Consider the following 12,914-nt stretch of genomic DNA (forward strand, 5'->3'; position numbering starts at 1 on the left):
ACGGGGAACGTGAGGGTCCGAGTGTCCGGTCACACAGTGGCCTTAGATAAACTATCTCTACCCCTTCTTTTGAGGCATCGTGCCCAGTGGGGGGTTGCGAAGGGCAGTGGCCTGTTGTCCAGGGCGGGGTGGCCTCGTGAGGCCTGTGGCCTTCTGCAGTCATTGTGCAATCATAGCTTCGTGTGCCAGGCGCTGCTGTTCACGTGCCCTCTCCGCAGCCCCTAAGGCTGGTGGCTTCCAGTTTGTGGTAGGAGATCAAAGTCATCGAGCAGCATTAGGGTCCGTTTCAAAATGCATGCTCTGAGTTACTGTTCCACACTGGACAAAAACTTCAAGGGCCAGCACTTGAGTTCCTGGGGTTTACTCACAGACACACTCGGGGCCGCCCCCACCCCCAGTCAGGCGGTGAGGCTGCCCAGGAGAAGCGGAGATGGGAGTGAGCGCTTCGCAGGGACCACACGTGTCACTGGAGTTCGCCTGCCCGGGGAGGGATGGCACCGACACGGCGCGGACCGGGAACCGCCCACCCCCGGCACCCAGCGAGGGCGCTGGGAACGTTGGTGGCATTTTGCCAGCCGTGACCCCTCTCCCTCCCTGCGGCATGGTGGCGCCCACAGAGGAAACCCCCCAAAATTCCTGGGGACAGAAAGAGGCAGAAGGTTAAAGCGGACCCTGCGTGCAGCTTGCCGGGCACATGGGCCTGGATCTCGCACCTGTCAATGCGAATATACTCAACACTGCACGCCGGTTAAGATGGTAAATATTTTATCTGCAATTTTAAACTTACGAAAAAAAAATCCACGTTATCACCACTGCATACCTATTAGAATGGCCAAAATCCAGCACACCGACAACACCAAATACTGTTAAGGGTGTGGGGCAAAAGGAACTTCCATACGCGGCCACTGTGCAAGGTGGCTGGTGGTTCCTTACAAAACGAAACCTTCTTACCATGTGATCCAGCAAGATCCTCGATATCGACCCAAAGGAGTTGAGAACGGATGTCCACACAAAAACCTGCACACAGGTTATTCACAGCAGCTTTATTCATAATTGCCAAAACTGGGAAGCAACTAGGACGTCTCTTGGCAGGTGAGTGAACTGTGGTACATCTGGACAATGGAATATTCCTTAGCACTAAATGAGCTATCAAGCCATGAAAAGCCATGGAGGAACCTTGAATGCGTTTTCACTGAGTGAAGGAAGCCAATCTGACAAGGCTACATACTGTATGATTCCAACCATATGACATTCTGGAAAAGGCAAAACTATGGAGACAGTAAAAAGATCGGTGGTTGCCAGGGGCTGGGAGGAGGGAGGACAGGCAGAGCACAGAAGATCTTTAGGGCGGTGAGACTACTCTGAGACTGTAACGGTGGACACGTGTCATTACACCTCTTGTCCAAACCCACGGAGTGTGCAACACCAAGAAGGCACCCAAATGTCAACTACGGGCTCTGGGTGACAACGACGGGTCTATGTAGTAGGATCACCAGTTGTAACAAATGCACCGCTTGGCTGGGGTAGGCTGTGTGTGGGGGGACCGGGAACACACGGGCACGTTCTGTAACTTCTGCTCAACACTGCTATGAACTTAAAATGCAGGAGGTGAGGCTTCCTGCAGAAGCTGGAAAGCCGGAGCCAGGAGCGGAGTGTGGAACGCAGCCACGCCCCGGGGAAACGGTCATTTCAGAAGCCAGTTTGAGGAAAGTCCTAGAATCATCCCATGTGCCTCGCTCAAGTATCATCAGCAAGTCAAAAGGGGACAGAAGAATAAAGGCAAAATGACAAAGAATCATTTGCCATTGGGAAAATATTTTCCTCAAGACACGTATTTTTCAAGGTTTGTGGTTGAGCCCCTGACACCTGAAATCTATCAATTTCATCTGAACCGTGTTAGCGCCAAGTCAAGACCAGACGGAGAGCCGCGCGGCTCAAAAAGCCGTCATTTCCATGCGGGTCCCACAGCCCGCCCAGCACACCCACCCACGCCTCCGTCCTGGTGAGCGAAATGAGAAATGGGCCGCACGGCTTGATGGAGCCATTAAAACAGAATTAATCTGCCATTTCTGCAGTCCCCAATTGATGAGCACACAAGAACTCATTTATAATTGCCTATTTCTACTTCACAACATTCCTTCCAGTATTTCTGTTCTCTAAAAAAGTCCATTAACATTGCATTATTTTTTTATAACCTTTAAAATTAATGTTGATTGGAAATCTGTCCTCATACCAACTTAAGTAAATCCGCCCGTCCCCGCACACTGGCTGAGTTCCACCCGCCCGGGCGGGGCCGCAGAGGAGCTTGGGTTTTGTGTCCTTCCAGGCCCCGCTGCGAGGGCCGCGGGGGGCGCGGGAGGCTGGGGCTCAGCTGGACAGTCAGATGGCGGCCGCCTCTGCAGTGGAGCAAAGCCACCTTTGGGGGCTGGAATGGGAGGAGGAAGAGACGCGTTTGCTTTACATTAAACAAAAAAAGGAAACAAGGTTAAAATGAAGTTTATTATTTTTTGATTTTTTTTTTTGTTTTTTAAATAAAACTGTTTGTGAAACAGCCATTTTATCCCCACGGCAGAGTGACCCCTGAAAGATGCACTAACCCCTTCTTAAGGCCTTAACAAGATTTTTTTTGTACTTTTTTCTTCTTTTTTTAAAACTCAGATATTTAAAAATTATACAATTTACAAAACAAAACAATACAACATAAAGAATCATGTAGCGTGGAGCTGCTCACCTGACAGGCCCCCTTTTCCTTTATAAAAATGAAAGCAAAAGAAAAAAGGGCTAACTGGGTGTTCCTGGTCAGCCTAACCACACTGATGGCACTCAACAGCCCCTCCCCCGTGTGCCGAGTCCTACAACTTAGATTTCCTGTCCCGTCCTTCGGCCTGGGGAGTGGGGGGGGGGGGGACAGGGTACAGCTGCCAGGAATGCGTCCAGAGGCAGGCCACCCCCTGACCCTGCCTGCCGGGCGCACTTAGTGGGGCGCTCATGGTTCTCACTGGCCACAGTGACCCAGGACATAGCTGTGACCTTGGGACATCTGCCCATCTCACCCCCCAAAAAGATAAAAATTTTAAAAATAATAAATAAATAGTGTTTCTGGAAATGAAAAAATTTATTTGTGTTTAAACATCATTCCCCCACTCTTGAAAACACGGACCGTCCCCACATCCCCCACCCCCCCAACCCCCAAACCTTCCCACTTTGAGACAAATTAACGACAAAGGATGGTTCCGGTGTGGTCTGTCTGCTCTTTCAACCCTGGGTCTGCAGCTCTCTGAACCGGCGTGAGGCAGGCTAAAGATCAAAGCCACACCCCGTCCTTTATGAGACCAGCTTGTTCAATTTCACACTTAAATTTCACTGTTATCGGAACAAATTTGGAGTTCTTTAACTAGAGAATTTTAAAATAGAATCAAAAGGGATAGCGCACCTTTCATTTAAACAAAGTCTTTCCAGACTAAAAATAGATTTATATATATATATTTTTATCCCACCCTTTTAACCCCCCCTTTCCCATCATCCCACCCCACCCCCCTCCCCCCACATTGTCACTATGGAGATCGTGTCCATGGAAACAGCCATTCCAACTTCTTGGGTCTTTCTTTCCTGTGGTGTCACGGTTTGGGTGTGATGTAAGGACTTAGGGAGGAGGTGCTGGCGGGGCAGGGCGGGCGGGGCGGGGCCGCACAGCAGGACGGTTCTGGTTCCATCGCGAGTGTCCACCACCTTCTCATCTCCACAGTCTCACCTGGAAGACAGAACCGACACTGGGTGCCGGGAACCTCCGTGCCCCCACTCCGTGGGTCCAGCGGCTGCAGACCCCCCCACAAAGGTGCCATCGAGGCAGGAGAGCCCCCAAGACCGGTGGTGGCCAGGAACACGGTTAAAGACGGCAGTGACCCCGCCGGCTGCTCTGTGACTAGACTCTGTGCCCCGAGGTGCGGCCGCCTCCCCCAGCGAACGGAAGGAACTGAGGCCAGGAAAGGGCTCCCCAACTGTCCTGGTGGGGGCCGCCCCGGAGTCGGGCAGCTCTTGGGGTGACCCCCGCTCAGGATGCCACCACCAGGGGCCCGGAGTGGGGCTCGGCACTGTGGCGGCCCAGAGCGGTCCTCACAGAGGTGGCTGAGCACCCAGGCGATCAGCGGAAGAACCGCTCACAGCCACAGCTGCTCCCGGTTGACAAGAGCGACACTTCACATGACAAAAGAACACTCTCCGGCCGGCCGGCTCTGACAGGGAGGGCAGAGCCAGCTCTGAGGCTCCCCAGGCGCCCCCTGCCACGGTTCCTCTTCCAGCCCAGGCTCCAGGCTCAGAAAGATGACCCAGACAACACCCGGGGGCCAGTGGGGCAGTGCCGGGGGCCTCCTCAGACTACCTCACGGGTCACTGTGCGGGCAGGGGTCTCACACACGCGGCTTCCGAGGATCAGTGCCGAACAATCAGCGGAAGCCGAGAGTGGCGGAGGCCTCCCCCCGACCTGCTCCCTGCTAGTCAGAGTGCCCCCCTCTCCCTCCGACCCCCTCTGGTGCCCCCCTCCAACAAATAACCCCCAGGAAAACCCAGGTGGTGCTGTCCCTTTTCTGTCCTCATACAACTAAGAGGCAGGACAGTCAAGAAGGCTATCTGTGTGCAGGAGCTAAGAACCTTCTGTTTAGAAGCACCCGAACGTATACCTGCCCTTGCCGAAAAGAGAGGCCTAACTGCTTGGCGTAAAACACGGTTACACGGGAAGCCCTTCTGCAGAGGCAGCAGGACAACGTCATCCCACTCAGGTGAGGCAAACTCCAGGGCTCCAGCCGCCACTCCAGGACGTCCACGGCGACAGCGTGGCTTCCCTAGTTCTGGGCCCCAGAGGTCGGCCGGGCCCTTCCGGCCCATGCTCTGATTGGCCCCCAGCGCGGGGAGACTCTCCACTCAGCCCTCTGGTTTTCCTGAGGTGAAGGCCTCCAGGGGAGGGGAGAGAACCAAAGGTCCCGCGTAAAGGTGATGACAAGGGTGGAGCTAATAGGATGACTCAAGCGACAGCCAGAGTGGGGAACCTTGCTGGGGACGCAGGACACCCGTCCGGGCACACCGCGTAAGGCCCTGCGTGTGGAGGGAGGGACAGGGCGGGGTCCCTTGGCACAGCGCTGGGCCTGCAGCCCCAGCCTGCTGGCTGCTCAGAAGAGCAGGCCCCACCCCGGCCCCCAACCTCAGAATGAAGCAGGCCCGGCACCTGGGGTCAGCCTGGCCGGGGTGGGGGGACTCGGCAGGGTGCTGACCTCGGGCTCTGGAGCGCCTGGTGGTCTAGGCAGCCGTGGCCTTTACAGCACCTCCTGCCTAGCTCTGTCTGCCAGCCTTGCTAACAGGGACCTCTCCTCAGGGTCTGATGTCAGACTGCCCTGAATATGTGACACCTTGAATGTCAGGGGACCCTAACTTCTCAGAGCTATTTCTAAAAAGCTGTTCCTGCGACAGGGAGCACAGGAAGAAAATTCGTGTGCCAGGTACTATGCCAGCAGTTTTACAGGGGTCCTCATGAGGACACCAAGGCCTGACCCCCGTCTCACAGATGACAAGGCTGAAGCCGAGGGACCCAAAGCCACGGGGGCTGCTGAGAGGTGGGACTGGGGCTCCCACCCAGCAAAGCCCTTCCGTCTGGGCCCCCGGGACCCTGCCTTCGAGCCTCAGTCACCGCGTGGTCTTGTCCAACCACATGGGACGTGGCTGAGACAGCACGGTCCCGGGCGGGGAGCCAGGGGCAAACGCCGTGCCAGCTGCAGCCACTCGGTGGCGCGGGTTTTCAATACTCTCTGTAAAAGGCACCTTGGTGTCCGGCTGCCAGTGAACAGGATCTCACCCTGGGCTACAGCCTTCCAGGACTCCCGCTCTCCTCCGCTCCCACGTTCCTTCCCCTTCAGCGTCACCTCTGTGGCCTGGACAGGCCTCTGGCCGCACAGGCACAGCCTGCCTTCCCCAACCTTCTCTAACCGCAGCAAGAATCCATCACCCCAGCCCACCCTACCTGGCCAGTTTCCACCTGTCTGGGTGGGACTGTGTGCCGCTTTCTTCTCTGGGGTGCGTGCCCCCCTCTAACCGACTGCCTGCATTGCCCTGTGTGCGTGCTGGGCTAGGGCACAAGTGGGCAGATCCAAACACGGTTCTGATTCCAAATTGGCCTAAGAAGGCTGCAGCCTGGGAAGGAGCTGGTTAGACAGGGGCTCAGGAGGGAAGGCCTCGTGAGCAAGTGACACGGAAGCAGAGACCCGAGATGAGAGGGAGCCTGTCACTGAAGATTGGGGCGGGGGGTGGGGGGGGAGAGTACCCAGGCCCAGGGGGATGGCAAGTGCCAAGGCCCCTAGGGAGGAAGTCTGGCCTCTGAGGAGCTCACTGGACACTCCTATAGGCCTTTGGAGGCACGGTTAGGAGTTAGCACAGGGAGAGGGTGGGTACCCACCGGCCTGTCGCCCTGCTTCCTGACACTCACAAGTGGGGAAGAGGCGGCCCACTGGGTGACTGTCTGCCCAAGGAGCTTTCCTCCCTGGCCATGTTGGCCTGCTGAGGGACAAGTGCAGGTACCTTGTCCCGGAAGGACTAGAACTCCCACCTCCCAGCCCCCGGGCTTTGTGTTAGACAGGGAGGCACAGGGTCCCACCCAGCCGGGCACGGCAGGCCAGCACCCCACGCTACACTGCACAGACACGTTAAAGACATTTCTTGACCGAATCCTCACAAGGTGGGCCATCGTCATTCCTCTCTTTACAGAAGAAACAGAAGCAGAGGCATTTAGCGGCCTGCCCCTGGTTACATAGCACTTTCTGTGTGAGAAAGGGGGGCACCAAGAAGCAGGACTCATGTACTCCTGTCCCTTCCCTGCCTTGTCAGGGTCACCCATTGATTGTGGCTCTCTGTCCCTAGAAAGGGCCCCAAGATGAAATGTTCTCTGTCTCCGATTACTGGGGTTCCCGTACAATCTGTGGAGGGCCACTGCTCTCACCGAGATGGCTGAACTGAGAAAGCGGGACAAGGGTCCCGCCTTGTGGGGACAGCGTATGAAGAAAATCATTTCAGGTGGACAAAGCTGGACCCCACACCGATGGGCCAGGCCGTCACCGCTCAGAGCTGCAGTGTCTTTTGTGCACGTGGGAAGCACACACCGACACTGAGGTCTGAATGCTGAAGCTTCCTGCTCCACGCGGGGGCCGAGGGCTACTGGCTGGCAGGGCCCAAGGCTGGCTGGAGAGGAAGCAGCTGATGAACGAAATTAAAATTCCCAACTGGAGTTCTGCCCACCAGGCCCAGGGCTCAGACTTCCTTTTTTTGTTTTTTTCCCTCTCCAAACACGAGCTGGGATTCTGGGACAAAAACAGAAGGCACTCAGCACCAACTGGTTCTTTCCCTAACCTGGTCATCCAAGGGCACTTCCAGAATGTTCCTCGTGGCCCTCGTAGCATGTGGCTCTGCCCAGCAGCCAGGCAGTGGAGTTGACAGGAAGAAGGCAGAGCCCAGGCACAGGACAAAGGCTAACAGAAACAAGCTGGAAAAGCAACCAGCCTGCTGTCTTGCCCCAGGGGCTGCTCGGTGGGGAAGGAGGACAGGAACAGTGGCCTCGCTGCATTCCAGAAATCTGGGGCTGCTGCTAGCAGCAGTGTGCTCATTTGGTTCCTGAGACCCAACCACCTGTTCTGCTCTGTCCCTTCCATTCCTGGGAGGGGAAGACAGGCCTAACTGCAAAGGCCTCACTCGACAGCCCCCTCGAGAAAGCACCACAGGCCTCCACAGCCCTGCAGCCTCCACGGCGGAGCAGAGGGGGCTTCTCTGGAATTCTGTACCAGGACCCACCTGAAGAACGAGGACTTCTCAAAGGACAAAAACCGCCACTGTCTGAGACAAATTCTATTTTTTCCTCAAATTACTGTTGGGTATTCCAGAGAAAGGTGGAATCTGCCGGTTGTAACGGGGAGGAAACGTGCCACAGACTAAGCGCACCTGTGTGTGGCTCTCGGATGTCGGGAGTAAACACAGAAGCCTTCATTTGAAGAGAAATAATCCCTTAATGAACATTTCTGAGACAACTGGCTCCCCCCACCCCATCGTATAGGAGCAACCGCCTCAAGTCACAGTTTGGCTTTTCTTTTTCTTCTCTTTATGCTCTCTTTTCCTCAGTCCTCAGTGACTCCATGTGGGGGGGGGGGGCAAGGAAGCCAGTTGGGGAGGAGGGGACGCCCGCTGCCTCTGGGGACGCTGGTCCTCTAATCCCGTTTTCACAGATGCACGCCGCCCTGACCACGAGCCCGGACACACTCGCAAAAAGCGTAACTCAATCTCTTGAGGTTTTTAGGAGTAAAATTAAATCGGACGCTAAAGTCTCCTAAATCTTTGAGGGGATTTTCCTTCCCTTTGTACTTTTGCGCAAAGGAGTCCTTCACAGTACTTGGGGAAAGAGATTTCAAAGAACAAAACTGGGAATTTTTTTGTTTTTCAAAGGAAAAGCCACCATAAGCTTTACAGAGAGGGAATAAATAAAAAAGGACAGCCCCTGGCTAGAAGCATTTCTGAGTCGGACACAGGGGGTGGGCTGCTGGCAGGGTCTGTCCCAGAAGCCTCCGGGAGCACCACACACGCACGCGCGCACACACACGCACGCACGGCCTGAGTTCAGCTCGGTCACTGTGAGCTCCGACGGGCAATGGGACAGCCTCAATCACCCCTCCTCGGGCTCCAGGGAAGCTAAGCGACGGACGGGGAGACGTTCTATCCACCTGGTGTCGGCCGTCCACGTGATTAAAGACCTGGGTGCAGCCGGGCCTGGGGCGAGCAGGAGGGCAGAGGCCATGACACCCACCGGGACTCTGGCAGGGGTGCCGGCCCGACTCACCTGTGCTTGCTGTACTTTCCATTCCCACGAGCACTCTGCCCCCCTCACCCCCGCTCCGACTGCTCTGTGCTGAGGCTGCCTTTCGCTGTCTTGTTCTGCAAGGGGGGGAGGGGGAATGGGAGGGGAGGCTGACGCCGGCAAAGCCAAGGACACGAGACAGGAGGGACAGAAGAACAGTGTGGGGGTCAGGGAGGGCAGAGGCGAGGAGAGGAATGGCACATGGAAAAGGAAAGAAAAAGCAAAGAGTCAGTATTGAATGACAAACAGGAGATATTCAGACAGGGTTTTCTAAGACAAAATGTGACCATTAGAGAAGTTTAAAAAATAAAAAAAAATGCAAATTAACTCGAAGAGAATACTATAAGATCCTAGGATCCATCTCTGGAAGTAAATTTTTAAAGAAAAGCCGGAGTAAGCATCTTTCAGAAGTGTTTTGAAGGCAGACTGTCAGGATGGCTTCTTAGTTCGCTCTGGCCCCAGTCGGAGACTGAAGCCTGTGAGCGTCCAGTGACCACCAGGTGTCAGTGTGACCTCAGCCAGAGGACAGCACGGCCGCTGCAGGAGCTCCAGGAGGCGACAGACCTTGGCGGCAGCCCCCATCCTCTCCAGGGCTTCCCCGCACCCCCCTCTGCACCCTCCCTCCCTCCTCCCCCACACGTGCTGGCTCAGCAATGGCCCAGTCACCCCAGATCTTCCATCATTTCCTAAAGGGGCCACCGAGAGAGGAGAGACGCCTCTTGAATGATGTGGGAAATCAGGTGGCGGCGGCCCACCAACCACACCACCGGTCGCTTCCGCTGAGCGAGGTAAGACCTAGAAGAGACTGAGTTTCCCAGCAAAGCCCTGGAGTCAAGTCTTATTTCTTTCAGTCTGGGAAAATGCCTCTGATTACGCACCAAGGCCTACAATCAATCTTACCTCGCGCCAACCTGTGAACTGGGGTTCCATTAAACTAAAATGGAAATCAGTGGTTTTACTGAGTTTCATCTTCGCATTTCTCTTAACAATCAGATACACACCTTCTGCTTCCAGACCTCTCTCCCAGCTTCCCACACCACATGGGGGGGGGGGGGGGGCGTCGCCCCAGGGCACAGGTCTCCCTCCTGCAGGGAGAGACCTCCCCCAGAGAGCACAGGGCCTCTCTGCCCTCCCAGGGCCAGGACCGTAGCCCATCACAAGGTTCTCCAAATTTTGTCTGTAGCTTGTGCAGACCGCCCCCCCCCCCCCCCCGCCTGCCGGGGGGCACTAGCTCTGACTCACCTTGTGCTTGGGGCACCTCACCGAGAAGTTCTCCTCATGTAGCAAACAATCTGCAAGACAGAAAGGGGCAGTCAGACAGCTGGCAGACAGCACAGCCCAAGGGGAGTGGGGCCACGCTAGCCAGGACTGACAGGGTCAGACATGGAGATAGGAGGCCCTCGCACTGGCGTTTCTAAAACATCAGAAACACCCCCAAATAAACTACGGGACAGCAACATGATGGAACATCAGTCACTTAAAGCATTAGTGTTTCAAAACAGCCAGTGGTACAGGGAAACACTCATGACACAAAATGGCTTGAAATGCCAGGATACATAAATATAGAAGTACAATCCTAATTTTAACAAAGTGTGTTATATATGCATTTTAAAAAAGAAAGGAAATTTACCAAAATCTAACAGTGCTTCTCTCTGGGCAGCAAGACTACATAGGTGATTTTATTTTATTTTTTTTTACATGTTTCCACGATTACATCATATTATTTTAATAATGAGAAACAACCTCCAATAAATCTTATTTTTAAGATCCCTGATTCTAGGCTAAGCCCCTCCCACAGGCCCAAGCTGAAGCTTCCCTGTGAAAACGCCCCAAATCCGGAGGCACCTTTCTCCTCTGTTGCAAGCCCTGCCATCTATCACCTTTGCTGTACAACCCACGGAGACACAGGAGAAGTTCCCGACACGAACCACATAATCCACACTAAATGCTTCAGGGGAAAACGAAATCCCACGAGGGGGTTACTAATCCTTGGAGGAAAATGATTCATTCCAACTTTTAACGTGGTGACAGCATCCTCGCTGACAGCAAGGACACGCATCCGCCTCCAGGTGAGTCGAGCTCCGTGGCACAGGGGTAGCGTGTGGAGCGGGGCGAAGAGATCTAATTAATGAATTCGCTCTGCACACCACAGCTCCCGGAGACCGACAGCCAGGTCACCGGTGCAAGATGTGATGGCAGAATGTTAATAAATATTGATCGCACATTCTCAGAGAGCTCCCGGGCACCATGGCAGGAGGCAGCCACGGTACTTAGCCTTGTTAAATGTATGATTTAACTCGGGTTTAAACTGAGGTCCAAATTCGCAGCCTGTGTACCCACAGATTTCAGATGAAATAGTAATGAGCAAGGGAACACACAAATGAAAACTTCTGAGGTCCTCTGTATCTTAAACAAACAGAAAAAGACCCTTTCATAACTGGGCCGGGCCTGTCCCATCACTGCCTCCCCCTAGAGCCTCTGAACACCCAGGGGTGGGCAGGCAGCCTCCCTGCTCCCGGGGCAAGCCTCAGGGCACAGGAGCTCCGCAAGTCCGCTAACCTCCGAGCCCTCCCCCTGCAAGCAAATAGCATGGCAGTAAATGAAATGTGTTAATTTAAAACCCACAAGTACATGGCGTGACCAAGGCTCCCGCTGCTCCAATCTGCCAGAGAGCTTATGAACAGCAGGACACAGACAACTGGAGCTCAAGGGAAGCACTTGCTCCTTACCTGGGCTTTAGCAGCGCCGCGTGCTGGCGGTCTCTAGGTTGGGCCACAGGGAAACAAACGGCAGAGCCCACGTGGGGCTCGGCCACCTTGACGCCAAAGGGGTTTAGAGAAACGAGGAGGGGGACCATGCTGGCTGGAAACGGTGCCACCCGAGAGGCAGAGGCGGCTCCGTCCGCCTCCCAGCCACGAGGCGTCACCAGCTGTGAGAGACCATTAGTAAAATATGTCTGAAGCTAGGAAACATGTTCCCTCTAAGTTAAAAAGCAGAAAAGAAAGAAAGTAATCTAAGTACACACTACAAGCAACTAGAGTTAATGTCAGGTACTTCTGCAAATGCAAGGCTCCTAACAAAATCTGCCAGGGACCACGTCCACCTGTGGCAACATCTCCCGCGCAGACAGACTGCAGACAAACGCTCTCATCTGTGCTTGGAATACCCACAGGCCACCAGGAACCGCCATCACGCTCCCGGCAGGCACAAGAACCAGGGCCAGAGAGCTTAGACACCCGCAAGGGCACGGGGAGCCTCTTCTTGGCTGCCTCGAACCAGCCCTTGCTGGGGGGAAGGGGCGCGGTGAGGCCTTTCCTGAGGTCTCTCAGCAGGCGCCCGCCCTACACAGCCAGCCAGCCTCTCGATTTGTTTTCCTTAAGCCCCTGGTGATATCCCGCACTGGCCAGAGGGCCTGGTCAGCACTTCCACACACTGAAGTCAAAGTAAATGGCTTGCCGGATCATCACACACGCTGGAAAAGACTCACAAGGTTGTCTCGTCCACAAGACGGCTTCCAGATACAAACACCGATGCCCCAGAAGAGGATTCCGCTTTCATTTCTCTCTACGCTCGTCTTCACTGAGATCCTCATAACAAGCTCCTTGGAGCTTCAGATACTCACATGCAGCCATAGCCACCCTGGGTGTGGATGGTAAACTCGAGGAGGGAGGAAAGGAGAGGGGAGGGCTTGTGTCCTTCACACGTGCCAGGCTCCGGAAGCTGTCACCAGCTCACCTGCAACCCATCTCAGAGCTAGTTAGTACTTAGATTGGTAAAATCCAGGCCGGGACACGGGGACCTGCCCGTCTCACCCGCCTTGCTGGGCCCAAGGAGGGGACTATCAGGGCAGGGCAAGCAAGGCCTTGGCACTGCTTCTAGGGTGCAGAGGAAGGGAAGGGCCAGACACCAGTCCGCTCATAATCGCCAAGGGCCCTGAACCCACTCTGCGGCAAGATCAAGATCAAAGTGCAGTGGAAGAGCGGCTTCTAAACGCTGCTGCAAGGGTGGCTGCAGAAAGCAAGTTTCCAGCTGGGCC

General features: G+C 55.0%; 1 protein-coding gene and 1 long non-coding RNA gene across 7 annotated transcripts in view; one reads left to right on the forward strand and one right to left on the reverse strand.

The window, feature by feature from the left end:
- Positions 1 to 3,523: 3,523 nt before the first annotated feature.
- The window catches only part of TCF20 (transcription factor 20), a 102,562-nt gene continuing 93,171 nt past the window's right edge, over positions 3,524 to 12,914 (reverse strand). For 4 of the 6 annotated variants that reach the window (XM_042948000.1, XM_042948001.1, XM_042948002.1 and 1 more), the window contains exons 4-6: positions 10,121 to 10,170; positions 8,861 to 8,988; positions 3,665 to 3,751 (exon numbers count right to left, since the gene is read on the reverse strand). In XM_042948000.1, coding sequence (XP_042803934.1) covers positions 8,905 to 8,988; positions 10,121 to 10,170 — 134 coding nt within the window. In that variant the 3' untranslated portion in view covers positions 3,665 to 3,751; positions 8,861 to 8,904. Of the gene's footprint in view, positions 3,752 to 8,860; positions 8,989 to 10,120; positions 10,171 to 12,914 lie in introns of all 6 variants that reach the window. The other 2 variants (XM_042948003.1, XM_042948004.1) reach the window with 2 other exon arrangements.
- Positions 3,745 to 9,827, forward strand: LOC122225210. Its single transcript, XR_006205151.1, has 2 exons — positions 3,745 to 4,775; positions 9,571 to 9,827. It is a non-coding gene; the product is annotated as an uncharacterized LOC122225210 (long non-coding RNA).

This window comes from Panthera leo, chromosome B4 (genome assembly GCF_018350215.1).
Source record: "Panthera leo isolate Ple1 chromosome B4, P.leo_Ple1_pat1.1, whole genome shotgun sequence".
NCBI lineage: Eukaryota > Metazoa > Chordata > Mammalia > Carnivora > Felidae > Panthera > Panthera leo.